General features: G+C 41.7%; 1 protein-coding gene across 1 annotated transcript in view; it reads left to right on the top strand.

Moving 5' to 3' along the window:
* Nucleotides 1-14,977, top strand: part of LOC141049381 (bile salt export pump-like) — a 120,302-nt gene that overhangs the window by 90,648 nt on the left and 14,677 nt on the right. The window contains exons 16-23 of the mRNA XM_073545800.1: nt 402-572; nt 3,301-3,502; nt 5,480-5,558; nt 8,386-8,518; nt 9,393-9,560; nt 10,637-10,741; nt 10,815-10,976; nt 14,366-14,569. Of these exons, the coding sequence (XP_073401901.1) occupies nt 402-572; nt 3,301-3,502; nt 5,480-5,558; nt 8,386-8,518; nt 9,393-9,560; nt 10,637-10,741; nt 10,815-10,976; nt 14,366-14,569 (1,224 nt within the window). The remainder of the gene's footprint in view (nt 1-401; nt 573-3,300; nt 3,503-5,479; nt 5,559-8,385; nt 8,519-9,392; nt 9,561-10,636; nt 10,742-10,814; nt 10,977-14,365; nt 14,570-14,977) is intronic.

The raw sequence follows: 14,977 nt of genomic DNA, 5'->3' as shown, positions 1-14,977 counted from the left end.
TATTTATACAAGGCCAGAACCAATGAGCTTTACTGAGCACAATCAGACCCCTATAATTAGAGAATTATTCCAGATCACTGAAACCTGTGATTACTAATTGTTAATAGAAACACCTTTGTTCTATGGACATTTATGTCATTCTATTGAGAACTCGCATTTCATGTTTTGTTGTCTTAATGTAAATGTCGGCTGCTGACCATGAAAACATTCAGACATTCTGTGTTCTTATAATCATGGTGTAGATTCCTATATTAATGTATGTATGGAGAATCAAGACAGGAAGACAGATAGATAACTATAACTCAACTCAGGATATAATAAAGATGGAAACATCTGTAGATAGATGGATGGATGGATGGATAGATTCCATAAGATTATAACACTTCTATTCATAATTTTAGCAATTTGACACCATGGTTGGAGAAGGCGGAGGACAGATGAGCGGAGGGCAGAAGCAGAGAATTGCCATTGCCAGGGCCCTTGTCAGGAATCCCAGGATCCTCCTTCTTGACATGGCCACGTCTGCTCTGGATAATGAGAGTGAAGCCATTGTCCAAGAGGCCTTAGATAAGGTAAAGCTTGACTAATACTCCCCAGCAATAAATCCTTAAAGGGATAGTTCTATTTTTTTTATAGCAAAAATGGTTATTAAAACAGCGAAGAGCAGATACGCACCTACTGGACCCCCACTGATCCATCACTCTCCTTTCGTTTTCTGATGGGGATGTGATCACTGCAGGCAATCGGTGGCTACTGATTGGTTGCAGCCTTCACATTCCATCCATGCAGGAAGATAGATTATTGCAGTTTAGATAGAATGTAAAGACTGCAGTAGATTAGTAGCCACAATGCCACATAATGTCCCCTGCCGAATGATGAAGCGATGATACGGTATATGGTGTATGGTACGTGTGAACCCTTTCAATGTCACACTGTCACTTTAATACCTCCAGCTTTAGTGAAAGTAAATTAAAAATATAATGGACAAATGTTTTAAAGGTGTAGCTCCTTATTTCCAGGATGCTTGGGGAGCAGGAGCTCCTTCCTGAATGACAGTCCTGGACAGAAGTTTTTGTCCTGCAGTAACACATTAATGGTATATCATTATTCTAAGTTTACACTGTTATCACTAAATTTACATATCAAGATAAAAGAGCTTTTAACCAAGCACAAGATTCAGACCTGTGCTTATGAAAACTGGTTTGGAAGCTATTGATGCTGGGGAGAATGCACTCTGCAGGACTGATAAGAGATGCTGAGTCAGGAGCTGAGATGGAGGGGGAGGAAGGTGAGCAGCTAACTGCTATATAGAAATCAATGGGATAGAGAGCAGTCTGGTATATTAAGAGTTAACTCCTCTCCTGGAATATAAATACAACATGCACACACCCAGGCTGTGGAGGCCGAGTTTCTTGGAAACCAGCTGAACATTATGTCAAATAAGAGTTTTCATTGTAGGAAAACGACAGCCGATAGAAAAGGCAAGCAGCTAGTTGTAAACTTGCCTATTTTCATGATGTTTAAGTAATTAAAGCAGTTTAATAACATGCGGTTGCCACCTAGACCATAGAGACAGGGAACCCAACCCTGTTCCCATCCCTTTCACCATTTGGGATAGATAACCTCTAAGTCCTGTCATTATACAAACAAGGATAGGAATTGGTCTACGAGTCATAAAAAGATATTCCTGGGGTTAGCTGTCACATGCCACTGTTTCTTAGGTATCAAAACCTGTGTGACCCAGTTTGAACTTTACTGAAGGGCACCTCTATTCTACAGAATGTACACCAGTGCTCCTTTGTAGTTGTAAATAAAATATACATTATACAATATTATTATTAATAGATTTTATGACTCAGGAATTACAATGACGATAAAATATTCTCCGTATAAGAAAGATTATGTTTAATTCCAATATAACACAAATGCAAAATAGAATATAATATAAGAAGAAAGATTAGGGAGCTCTGTAGATTTTACAAAGTTGCATTAAATATTAGTTTAAATCATTGCATGATCCCATATTGTTCTCCTTTGTGCTATATATTAGAGTACAGTTAGCTCTTATTTGTTGGGTAATTATATGTAAAGTGAGGAAACGTATGTGTCCTTCTTTACCTCCCCTTTTGGCTCTTTATATGACGACATGTCACCAGATGACCAATTTAAAGCGAACCTGTTAGCACTTTTGACTGATATAAGATGCAGCCATCACCTTTCAGGGCTTATCTACATCATTCTATATTGCTGTAGATAAGCCCCCGATCCGACCTGAAAGGTAAGAAAAATAAGTTTTATTATACTCACACGGGGGGGCGGTCTAGTCTGATGGGGGTTGCAGGTCTGGGTCCGGCACCTCCCATCTTCTTGCGCCGCCACCCTCCTGCTTGCTTCATGGCTCCCAAATATCACGTTCCTGCGCAGGCATACTTATCTGTCCTGTTGAAGGCAGAGCAGATTCCTGCAGTGCGCTGGCGCTGGGTCTCTCTGACCTTTCCCGGCGCCTGCGTACTGCAGTACTTTGCTCTGCCCTCAACAGGGCAGAGAAGTATGCCTGCACACGAGCGTGATGCCGGAGAGCGATGAAGCAGGAGGGTGGCATCACAAGAAGGTGGGAAGTGCCTGACCAGGATTTGCAACACCCATCGTACCGAACCACCCCCCCTGGTGAGTATAATAAAAGTTATTTTTCTTATCTTTCAGGTCGGATCGGGAGCTTATCTGCAGCATTATAGAATGCTGTATATAAACCCTGAAAGACAATGGCGCATCTTATAGCGGTCAAAACTACTGACAGGTTCCCTTTTGAAAAAATGAAATATATATTTTGTGGTACTCTGTAGGAAGATGTTTATGCTCTTTGTGGCCATCCAGTGACTGTGACATGAATTTGTGTCATAAAAAACTGTAATGAAATTGTTGAAAGGTATGGGTGGACACTAGTGATGAACGAACGTGCTGGGATAAGGTGTTATCCATGCTCAGGTGCTAACTTAGTTTCGTCGGTGTGCACGAAAAACATGTTATAGTTCCTGCGGCTGCATGTCTCGTGGCTGTTTGACAGACCCAACTCATGTGGCGACTGTCTGTTTGTTAGGTAATCCCTGCCTGTGTTGCGGCTGTCAAACAGCCACGAGACATGCAGCCGAGGGACTCGAGCATATTTTTCGAGCACGCCAAAGACGCTCGGTTAACACCTGAGCATGCTGAGATAGCACCTTATCGGAGCACGTTCGCTCATCACTAGTGAACACATCTGTATGTATGATGTGATTAGGATGCAAAATGTTTTGTGATTAGGTTCGTTTTGGGCGCACATCCATTTCTATTGCACATCGGTTGTCCACAATCAAAAATGCAGACGTCATCATTGGATTTGAGCATGGCCGGGCAGTGGAGAGAGGAACCCACGATGAGCTGCTGGAGAGAAAAGGAGTGTATTTTACTCTAGTGACGCTACAGAGTCAAGGCGATAAAGCGCTTACCGAAATGGAGAAAGGAAGTACGTGATACTTTATTCTGAGTGTAATTGCAATGTTTTTTTCTAAGGAAACCCAATCAGCATGGGTGTCTCCTTGAAATTAGCATATTGTGCCACAGCTCCCCGTGTACCCCCTGATACCCTCCAAAGTACAAATCAGGAGACACTGAAGAAAGTCTTCCATATGTGCTAATAATAAAGTAATTCATCGCACTGTTGAAGGGTCCCAATCATTGGCAACTGGTGTAGGGAACTCTTTGTTCTGCATCAGATGAGAAATTTTGGATTACAATTGTACACGATAGTTATTGTTATTATGGCATCTTGTGGATTTCTTAATTTTAAGATAAGTTTTAAATCAACTAGATGATACATAGAAAAAAAATGAAAGATAAAAATATAGAAAAATATATATGTGGTGGATATATTTGATAAATGATTATCAGAGAGATTAGCTAAATGATAGATCTAGATAGGTGACAAATACAGTAAATCTATTTGTCTAATACACATCTATAGATCGCACAGATAAATAAAAAAAAAATTGCAGTTTATCTAAAATCTGTAAATTATCTATTAATCTATCTACCACAAAGACACTTTGCTGATTTTAAATTCCACTTTTTCGGTTTTAAAAAAGCAACCTAGAAATGTCTAGCAATAATATACACTTACCAAAAAATCGCTCGTCACTCCCCTCGGACTGTGGCTCATGTCTCCCAGCAGTTCCTCTGCTTCCTCTAACTGCAGTGAGATTATTTGCCCCTTACGACCAGAGATAGGAACCTAGTTTGGTCATATAGACATGTCTCTGCTGCAGCTAATTGCTTGCTCCAACTATCACATGAAGAAGAAGAAACAAGAGCAGCAGGAGAAACGGGGACCAGTGTGAGCGGAGCAGCAGGGGGTTGCTAGGTGTATATGTATTATTTTTAGACATTGCTGGTTGAAATAAATAGTGGACATTGCCTTTTAATGGTAATCTTAAATTAGTAAATTATATCTCTATCTAATATCTATCCATCCCATATCTATCCCGTATTTATCCATCTGTCTATCATCTATCTATCCCATATATATCTGTCTACCTATGTCTCCAGTGGCTTAACTAGAGCCTGAAGGACAAATTATGGACCTGAGCCTCCCCCTTCATGTTGGTCAGATGTATGGGTCTTTGTTGCGTTTAAAATCCTTTAAGGATAAATGTGTTTCCCCCTCTCTCCCAGTGTAATAATGTACCCCATCCTGGGCCTCTTCCTGTTATATATATTCCCCATCTTGGTATATACTGTATGTCCACCATTCGGAGGCCATCCTGGTATACATGTTCCCCATCCTGATATATATGTCCAAGATCCTGGGCCCATCCTGGCATATGTGTCCCTTATCCTGGTATATATGTCCCTCATCCTGGTATATATGTGCCCCAACCTGGTGTATATATATCCCCCATCGTAGGCCCCATCCTGGTATATACATTATATGTTCATTTTTTTGCCTCTGTTCTTAAGTCATCAAAATAAAATAAACAATTCTACTCAGCTTCTTCCGTTCCCAAAAAGTGCAATGTTCTCTTCTGTAGCCAGCACAGCTGACTTCAGAGAGCAAGCGGCAGGCTGCGCATGACATCAGACTCACTGCCATGCCCAACCGGTGATTAGCGCTCCAATTTGCCGGCGGCATGTATTACCGTGCAAGGACTTAGCAGGGCATTTTAGCTGAATATGGTTCTTTGGACGCACATTCAGCTAATATAGGCGCTGGCATCGGCGGGTCCTCCACCTCAGTTCCCTGTCGTGGTTGCACACTCTGCGACTGCAATCATTACGCCCCTCTATCTCTCTAATTAAGTTCATGCACAGTCCTTTAAGTTTTGCTTTAGCAGCAGAGCTGAGTTGAAGAATGTTTTGCAGCAAATACCTAAATTTTTTTGTTAAATGATTTTCGATGAATCTAAATTTCCAAACTTTATTTCTTTTTATTCTTTCTTTTTATAAGATCAAGAAAAAGAATTTGAGGAACCCAAATTGGAGAAAGTTCAATCCTTCAAACGAGGCAGCTATCAGTCCAGCTTACGGTAGGCTCAGCCGATGAGCGGCTTGTAAAGTTCACAGACGTCTTGAATAACAAGTAATGGTGGATAAATGTAATTGTATGAACAGAGTAGTAATTACGGTAATGTATGGGGCGCTAAATGCGTTACCTCTACTTTATTAATATGTCATTTTTCTTCTGTGACTTAATGTACACTTGAAGCCTGTCACTTAATACCTGCACTAGAACTTCGAAGAAAAAGAAAGAATTGTTCCAACAACGAATATAGGGAAAGGTCATACAAAATAGGTGTAATTATACAAGACGCACATAACGTGTCATAAAGATTCATTTATTTATTACGGCTTGTTTATATAGCGCCATTAATTCCACAGGTCTTTATAGACATCACTGGCCCTATTGGGGCTCACAATCTAAATTCCCTATCAGTAGGTTTTAGGAGTGTGGAAGGAAACCGGAGAACCTTTATGAAATGCACACATGCACAGAGAGAACATACGCACTCCTTGCACATACCTTTTATTATTCCTTTCAAATCTAAACTTTCTGTTTAAAAGACTGAGGCCGGTTTCACATTTGCGCTTCATGGCGTTGCGACGGCCTGCGCACGGCTGCCGCTAAGCCCCGCCCCCTGCCGGCTCCCTGCCCGCCCCATCCGGTCATCGCCTCCTACTAGCGCACATGGACGCTTGCGATCTGCGCACCCTATCTTTAGCATAGGGTGCGCAGATCGTGCGCTGGCCGTGCGCTAGCAAGATTTTGCTGTGCGCTGCGCACTTTTGAAGGTGCGCCCGTGTGCGCCGAACGCAGCATGTTGCATTTCGGCGCGCACGGCGCACCTTCAAAAGTGCACAGCGCACGGCAAAATCCTGCTAGCGCACGGCCAGCGCACGATCTGCGCACCCTTTGCTAAAGATAGGGTGCGCAGATCGCAAGTGTCCATGTGCGCTAGTAGGAGGCGATGACCGGATGGGGTGGGCAGGGAGCTGGCAGGGGGTGGGGCTTAGCGGCAGCCATGCGCAGGCCGTCGCAGCGCCATAAAGCGCAAATGTGAAACCGGCCTTACAAACCTATTTTAAAATCACAATCAAAAGTTGGAAAAAAAATTAAACATATATAATAGAAGAATACTTTATTGGTGCAATAGATCCAAAGTAAAAAAAAGAATCATCTTCAACAGTCTATGTTAAACATATCGTACCGTTTTCTGTTCACAGCTTCCATACAGACTTAAGGATCTCCATATTTACAGTGTAGAAAAATGAAATAATCTGTATCTCAGTTCCATCTGACCTCTGTATCTTGCTAAACTATAGACCACAGATTGCAATTTTTTTATACCAAGGAAGAATTTTCTGAACCCCAACTTCTATTCCCTTTTGAGAGGGAATCTGTCAGCAGAATTTGACCCTCAAAACTATTTAGATGTGCATGTAGCTCTTTCAAAGACAAGTCCAGCAATACTGTTACATGGCCAGTCTGTTCCTCCCTTACTGAGAAGTCAGTGTTTGCATCGCAAATAAGGCTGAAGAGCTATTGTAGGTCTGAGGCCTCTGTCACCCCAGCTCTATTTCCTGCCCATACCACTGCCTCCTCGTGCTTGACTGATGCCTCCTTTGCCTGCAGTCACGCAGCATAGAGGGTGTCAGTCAAATAGCAGGAGGCGGTGCTGGGCTTCAAATCTTCAAATATAAAAAAATACTAATACTCACCTTCCCCTTACATCTCCGACCCCTTCGCTCCTCATAGTCACCCGTCTGGTTCTCTGCACATCTTATCAGTGCCACCTGCACTGAATGCATCTCCTCGCTAAGCTGAAATTTCCAATTCTGATGAGGCCCAGGAAATTTTTTCTCCTTCACAGATGTATCTGACACTCTAGTTGTCACTCAACTGCAAGTATGCCTGTGCTGGTGTAACAACGTGCAGGTGCTGAGGATGTCACCACGGATCAGAGACAGACCAAAAGTTAAAGGGTTTATTTACAGGGGATAGTGTCTCCTCGCAGGGAGAAGTAATGGGCGCTAAACTGGCAGAGCAAGAATGAATTAGCGTAACACTAAAGCTAGGCAGGGTAGTCAAACAGTAAAGCAGAGCAAAAATAGTTAAACAGGTATTCTTGTAACTTATCAGTCCACTGATGTCTTGATTGAAGGGTCGTCTTTTCCAACGTTGGCACCGTCAACAGCGGCACTTGAAGTCTCTACAGTCTCTCTCCTCTCCTGGGACACGGGAACTTGGGGTTAAAGTGGAAGGCAGTGGGTTGCTGTGGAACTGGGTCTCCCCTGCTCTGAGTCTCTGTATTGTCTAGTTAACAGTCTTTCACAGGAACGATGCTGCGCACACTAAAAAGTCTCTCGGCCACACTCAGGGTCTCTGGCCTGTCACTGCGGGCACCGGGGCTGCGCGCATGTGTCACCGTCTCTGCACTGTCAGGGAGGAACTCTCCTCTCGTCAACGGGGCTTCCGCGTCCACAAGCTCAAAGACAGCGCTCTCTATATCACGTCCTTCTGTCTCAGTACTCTGACCAGGAGTCCACTCTCTCCTGGAGCGCGGTGCTGCAGCCTGCTTTCTCCGTGATGCGCACTGCTCTCACTCTGGCATGCTCTGCTTTCACGCCATCAGCCTGCACAGCTTCCGATCCACCGCCCCTTCTCTTCCCCCACTGCTCCTGACTGTCACATGGTGCAGTCAGTAAGTCTTCCCCCCGGCAACCCTACTGCCCAGCTAAGTGGTTCCAGACATGGAGCAGGGGAGGTAACCCCCTTCTGATTCTTCTTCCACTTGACCCCCTTACACTGGTACCAGCAGAGTCGAATTCTAACATATATATCCTTTGATGTTACAGTGCTTCTATTCGTAATCGCTCAAGATCGCAGCTATCAAACATAGTCCCTGACACTCCATTTTTGACAGTACAGGACACAGCCGAGGTTTTACAACCCTTATCTCCGTATGATGACACAGGCAAAACTAAGAAGGTAACTAATGAAATGTTAAAATCATCCTGTTTCTAAATCAAATTGTCATGGCTCACGGGTCTTTATGCAACAACTTGTCACTACACAGACTTGTACACTCAGGAAGCCTATATAGTGCAGCTCAGCTGTTACACCCACGCTGCAGGGAGGAAATTAATTTCATTTCCTCAGCAGCGTTCCGGTTCTAATCATAGAGGTGGCGCCGACATGGGTTCAGTCACTGCTCTGTGTATAGAGACCAGTAACTGCAGCTCCGCCCCTGTTCTGACTGACAGCCGGCTCTAATGCTGAGCTGCTGTCAGTCAGTGTCGGGGGCATGGTAACCAATGCCACTTTCCATACACAGATCAGTGACTGAAACCCCGCTGTTGCCACCCATATGACTGAAGCCCAAATGCTGCCTGAGGGAATAAAGTTAATTTCCTTCCGGCATCATTGGGTCTTAGAATGGGTGCTGGGCAGGTTCAGTCACTGCAGGTTAATAGTGTTATAATACTGGCCAACGCCTGAACTAATGCTGCGGGAGAAATGAACTTAATTCCACCCGCAGCGTTCCCGCTTGAGTCATGGGTGGGGCATCGGCACTAGGGCCGGCTCTTAGTCAGGGCCGGGGGTGCGGTTACAGCCTCCACTCTGAACAGTAGAGCGGTGACTGAACAGGTGCTGACGCTGCCTCTGTGACTGAAACCGCACCTCCGGCCCTGACTGGCATTGGCTCTGCATTGGGGCTGGCTGTCAGCCATGTCTTTTTGTAGTCAAACTTTACATTTCTACATTGTCTGATTCTTTGTAATAATTTTTTTATATAAAAAAGTATAGCACAGCAAATAAAAATATACCATTATATAAATAAATGTTCTATGCTTTACCCAAGGACATTGTGAATGATGACGATGATGATGATGTTGAGCCAGCTCCAGTTGCCCGAATCTTAAAATACAACGCTCCTGAGTGGCCATATATGTTACTTGGTTCCATTGGAGCTGCTGTGAATGGCGCTGTCAACCCTCTGTATGCCTTGCTCTTCAGTCAGATTCTTGGAGTAAGAACTTTTTAACTTTCTTATGATTCAAACTGTCATTTTCTTTTTTTACGTAAAGGATTTTACTTGCTCATACACTCTTTGATGCGGCCAACACAAGGAGGACTATCTATCTCTCTTTCTATTTATCTCTCTCATATCAATATTTCTATCTATCACATTTATATCTGTTCTTCTGTGAAATTGCAAATCTATTTACAGTCTATCTATCTATCTATCTATCTATCTATCTCATATCTTTCTATTATCTATCTATCTATCCCATATCTATCTATCTATCTATCTCATATCTATCTATCTATCTAATATCTTTCTATTATCTATCTATCTCATATCTATCTATCTATCTATCTCATATCTCTCTATCTAGCTCATATCTATCTATCTAGCTATCTATCTCATATATATCTATCCATCTATCTAGCTAGCTAGCTATCCATTATCTATCTATCCATCTATCCATTATCTATCTATCTATCTATCGCATATCTATATATCTACCTATCTATCCAATATCTATCTACCGTATCTATCTATCTATCTATCTATCTATCTATCTATCTATCTATCTATCTATCCATTATCTATCCATCTATCCATTATCTATCTATCTCATATCTATATATCTACCTATCTATCCAATATCTATCTATCTATCTATCTATCTATCTCATATATATCTATCCATCTATCTAGCTAGCTAGCTATCCATTATCTATCTATCCATCCATTATCTATCTATCGCATTTCTATATATCTACCTATCTATCCAATATCTATCTACCGTATCTATCTATCTATCTATCCATTATCTATCTATCTATCCATCTATCTATCTATCTATCTATCTATCTATCTATCTATCTATCTATCCATTATCTATCTATCCATCTATCCATTATCTATCTATCTATCTATCTATCCATCCATTATCTATCTACAGTATCTATCTAGCTCATATCTATATATCTACTTATCTATCCAATATCTATCTATCTATTCATTATCTATCTATCTATCTATCTATCCATATATCTTTCTATCCAGTGTAGTGATACGTGTTTCTTTTCTGACAGACATTCTCTCTACCAGATGAGGAACAGCAGAGGAATGAAATCAATGGTATCTGTGTGCTTTTTGTTCTCATTGGAGTCATATCTTTTCTGACACAGTTCTTACAGGTATGTATTATTTACATTTTGGGATGAATACCAGGGTCGGACCATTGTGCGATTGTTTCTCATCTCTCTTTAGGGATACACATTTGCTAAGTCAGGAGAATTACTCACCAGAAGACTCCGTAAGATTGGCTTCCAAGCCATGATGGGGCAGGAGGTTGGCTGGTTTGATGACCCTAAAAACAGTCCAGGAGCCTTAACCACAAGACTGGCAACAGATGCATCACAAGTACAAGGGGTATGTAATGGATAACACATTTTTTTAATCCTTCTTGGTAAAAAAAAATAACATTGGAATGACATTGATTTGGGTTTTGGAAACTGAAATCCAGAATCAGTCCAAGATTTCAGCAATGGATTTTTCCTGGATATTTCCAGGGCATTGAATGACCATGGGTGCATTATAATGGTCTTCTCCATTCTGGGCTTCTTTAGGCTCCAAGGTCTTGGTGAGATAACAATCAACACAAACTCTATATTTATGCCCCTGTTCCATGTTCTATTCTGACCTGTGCAAATAGGTTCCAACTTGGCAGGCAGAGCCATGTGCATAGAGTTTGGGATTTTTTCTAGGCAATCCCTGTGTTAGTGTTGGAGTCTCCGTGTGGCACTGTCTTACAGGAGTAGAAATAATTCTAATGCCCTCTCGATTGAACTACAAGCAAAGGGAGGAACGCTGTGGCTCCACAGATTTCTTTACCGGCTGTATTAGGTTCTAACGTGATACAGATGTGTATGCAAGGTTAATTAAAGGTCTTTGGTGGCAGTTTAAAGTGGATCAGTCACCAGATTTTACCATACAAACTGCATACATTACTATAGAGATCTCTTTGACCTGATGAGGCTAATGTAGTTACTGTTGTAATCCGTGTTAAGGCCCTGTCACACTAAGCGATATCGCTAGCAATATCGCTGTAATGTCACTGATTTTGTGACGTTATAGCGATATTGCTAGCGATATCGCTGTGTGTGATACTTACCTCCGACCGGCTCCCCCGCTGGTTATCGCTGATCGCGTGAGAACGTTCAGGACCGTTTCTCGTCGTCAGCTTCCTGCTGGGCTTCCTGTGGCGCCGACGAGCGACTCGTGGACGCGGGCGGGAGGACGTAAGGATCGCCTCGTCTGACAGGTAAGTAGCGACCGCCGACCGCTGCTATGTCACTGGTGAGATCTGCCTGTGTGGCAGCTCACTAGCGACCACTTAGCGATGTACCAGCGATCCTGACCGCGTCATATCACTGGTCGGGATCGCTGGTGCATCGCTAAGTGTGACAGTACCTTTAGAATGGTTGTATAATCCTTTTCAAAGACAAAAACCCACCTTCTTATCTTGATTGACAATTTCTCCTATGCTCCTGCTGATCTCTGACACTGATCAGCCCAAGCTGAGGCCGACAGTCAGGATGGGTGGGCAGGGACTGAATATACTTGGACTCGAGCTGTGTATTTTCATAGCTGGATTCATAAAATTATCATTCAAACATCAGGACTATACAGCTTTTCTGACATGTTTCTTTTCAAAGTAAGCACACCAGTTTCATCAGGTTTGAGAAAGCTATTTATTAATATATACAGTTTGTCTTGTGAGGTAAGGTGATAGATATTGGTCTGAAAGCTTAAATTTCATCTAATATGTTTAACTTGAAATCCCATTGAAGATCTGATTGGCAAACATTTATATTTTCCAGCCAATTTGATCAGTTTTGCCAATTTTGCCACCTTAATGGAAAAAGAAAATGTCACGATTTTTCAGTACTTGGATAAAATCAGAGACAACGTATTATTGTTTCCCTGATAATCATTTATAATGTAGACAGATTTGTTCCGTGATAGCGGTTTGGTTTCAGCCCGTATAAGTTTACACTAAGCCTTTTTTTTCCTTGCGGCTGTCAATTCACCAGTGATAAATGCCACCTATCCTTCTGTAGACGCAGCTTTTCCAGATCCTACAATCACTGAAAACAATCTGTTTGACATTTGTCAGAATAATTGGCCTTTAGGGTTTAGAATTTACATAAAGAAGTGAATTAATAGCTTATTTTTTTATGGGAAATAAAGGGAATCTCTTTCAATCAAACAGAATGGATTTCTCGTAAGTGACAAAAAGTGTCACATTTCCTGAAAATCGGACTGGGCACTGGAGAGATAGATGGCTGATGTATGCAGAAATATGTTGTCTACAGCCTTAACGCACCATTGGAACTAAACATGTTTTTTCATCAAAAGTGCTGTACTTTTTGCCATAATCAGAAATTTTGTATTATATTGGAATAATTAAAGGAACAGAGACAAACCCTTTCAGAAATCTAAAATCTATGATGGCCATACAATTAATCCATGTAACACAAGGCCAGCTCTAGCCTGCCAAAATGTAAGCTACTCATATAGAAGGGGGTCTTGTGCAGGGGCCACTTTTTAGGATGTCCATATGCCCTATTAGGACATAAGTCAACCCCATTAATGTATGGCCATCAGTGTAGTAAATATTTGTGGCTTTGATTTAAAAGCAGGTGTTGACCCACTTGGGCAAATTGGAAATATTAACTCGATGACACCTTTAAAGGGGGTTTTCTGAACTAATAATATTGATGATGACCTAAGTGAATCTCCCAAAATTCAATTCAGGTACGTCTGTTTTAATTCATCCAGCAGATAAGATTTGACCCAAATAAAATAGTTTCCATATGGAAACTCCCCTCATATCTAAAAGAAGAGGAAAAGGGTTAAAAAAATATTCACCGGTCTTTACAAAGCCTCTGATGCTGATGAAGCTTCCCGGTCTTCTGTTTTTCCATTGCGCCATTCCGGCATTGAGGTCACGTGAGACCAATCACCGACCTCAGATTGGCCTCTGTGTCAAAATGGAGAGACGGAATAACAGAAGACCCAGGCCAGTGTTGGAGATGACGCAAGAAAAGACGAGGAAAGGTTTTTTTTTGTATTGACCCCTTCCAGTGAAATGAATCCCGAAAAATTAAGATTCTAAATTATTAGATTTTTTTGTGAAAATCATAACAATTTTTTATTTGCTCAACTCTAATTCTTAGACACCCAGGTTGATACGGAAGGTAGGGGGACGTATCTAAAAAGTGAATGGAGTGGAATAATACAGCTCCACAGTGTGGTGGCCAATGCAGAGAACTGCAGGTCAGCTGTATTGCAGCGAATAGTAGCTAATCTACAGTTTTCGGTAATGGCCACTACACACTGTATGAATCTGTATAGTTCAGCTCTGTGTACTTCTTACATCCGACTGCCTTCGGACCCAGTAGCAGTTGATCGGTTTGGGTACAAAGTGTCAGACCCACAGACCAACTGACCTGAAATTGATGACCAATCCTATCAGTGAGGACAACCCCTTGAGCAGACAAGAGTCAGCTGGAAAAATATTTCTAAATATATCAGGAAGTGCTATGAGATTTCTACCCATAAGAATATTTTATACAAGCACTAAATCGATTAATCCTGAAACAGAATAGAACAGAATAAATGTTATGTATATACAATAAGAGCAGATACACTAATGGAACATGTCATACTAATGATTTCCTAATGTAAGCTAAGAAATGTAAGCGATTAACGGCATAATATAAATCACAATAATAATCATGTCCTATTAATTAAAGGCTACTGGATCACAGATCGGCATGATTGTCAACTCTCTCACCAACATTGGTGTAGCTATCATCATTGCGTTCTACTTCAGCTGGAAATTGAGTCTGGTGATCATGTGTTTCCTGCCATTCCTGGCATTATCGGGAGCCCTGCAAGCTAGAATGCTTACTGGATTCGCTAACCAAGATAAACAAGCGATGGAAGCCGCCGGAAGGGTAAATCTGTTTAATCAAACTAAATTGTATTTTTAAGGGCTTGTGCACATGACATGAATGCATTTTCGGTCCGAGTGTGATCTGATAAAGCATCAGATCAAATGTATTCAAATGTATACCCACAGAGGACAAGAACAGTCAGTGAACTGTGTAACTTACAGTAATTATAAAACAATTGGTGCTATTAAACAATGCTAATCAGCAATGAACCACATAACAATACAACTGAAATAACAATGAAAGCTCTTCACTATGTGACACTAATGTTCTGTTTACAAGGAGATTCCGCCCATTCAAGGGAATTACCATGTAAATTCTTTCTGCAGTTTTGGCCCTAGTGGGGGTCACAGGGTTTTCCCACTAGGTTGCAAGTCCTTCTGACAAAGTCTATTAAACCACTTTGAGCCT

The sequence above is a fragment of the Dendrobates tinctorius genome, unplaced genomic scaffold, assembly GCF_039654945.1.
Source record: "Dendrobates tinctorius isolate UK_male_01 unplaced genomic scaffold, ASM3965494v1 ptg000143l, whole genome shotgun sequence".
Lineage (NCBI taxonomy): Eukaryota > Metazoa > Chordata > Amphibia > Anura > Dendrobatidae > Dendrobates > Dendrobates tinctorius.
Note: the sequence above shows the minus strand (reverse complement) of the source record. Positions and strands in the feature narration are given on the sequence as shown.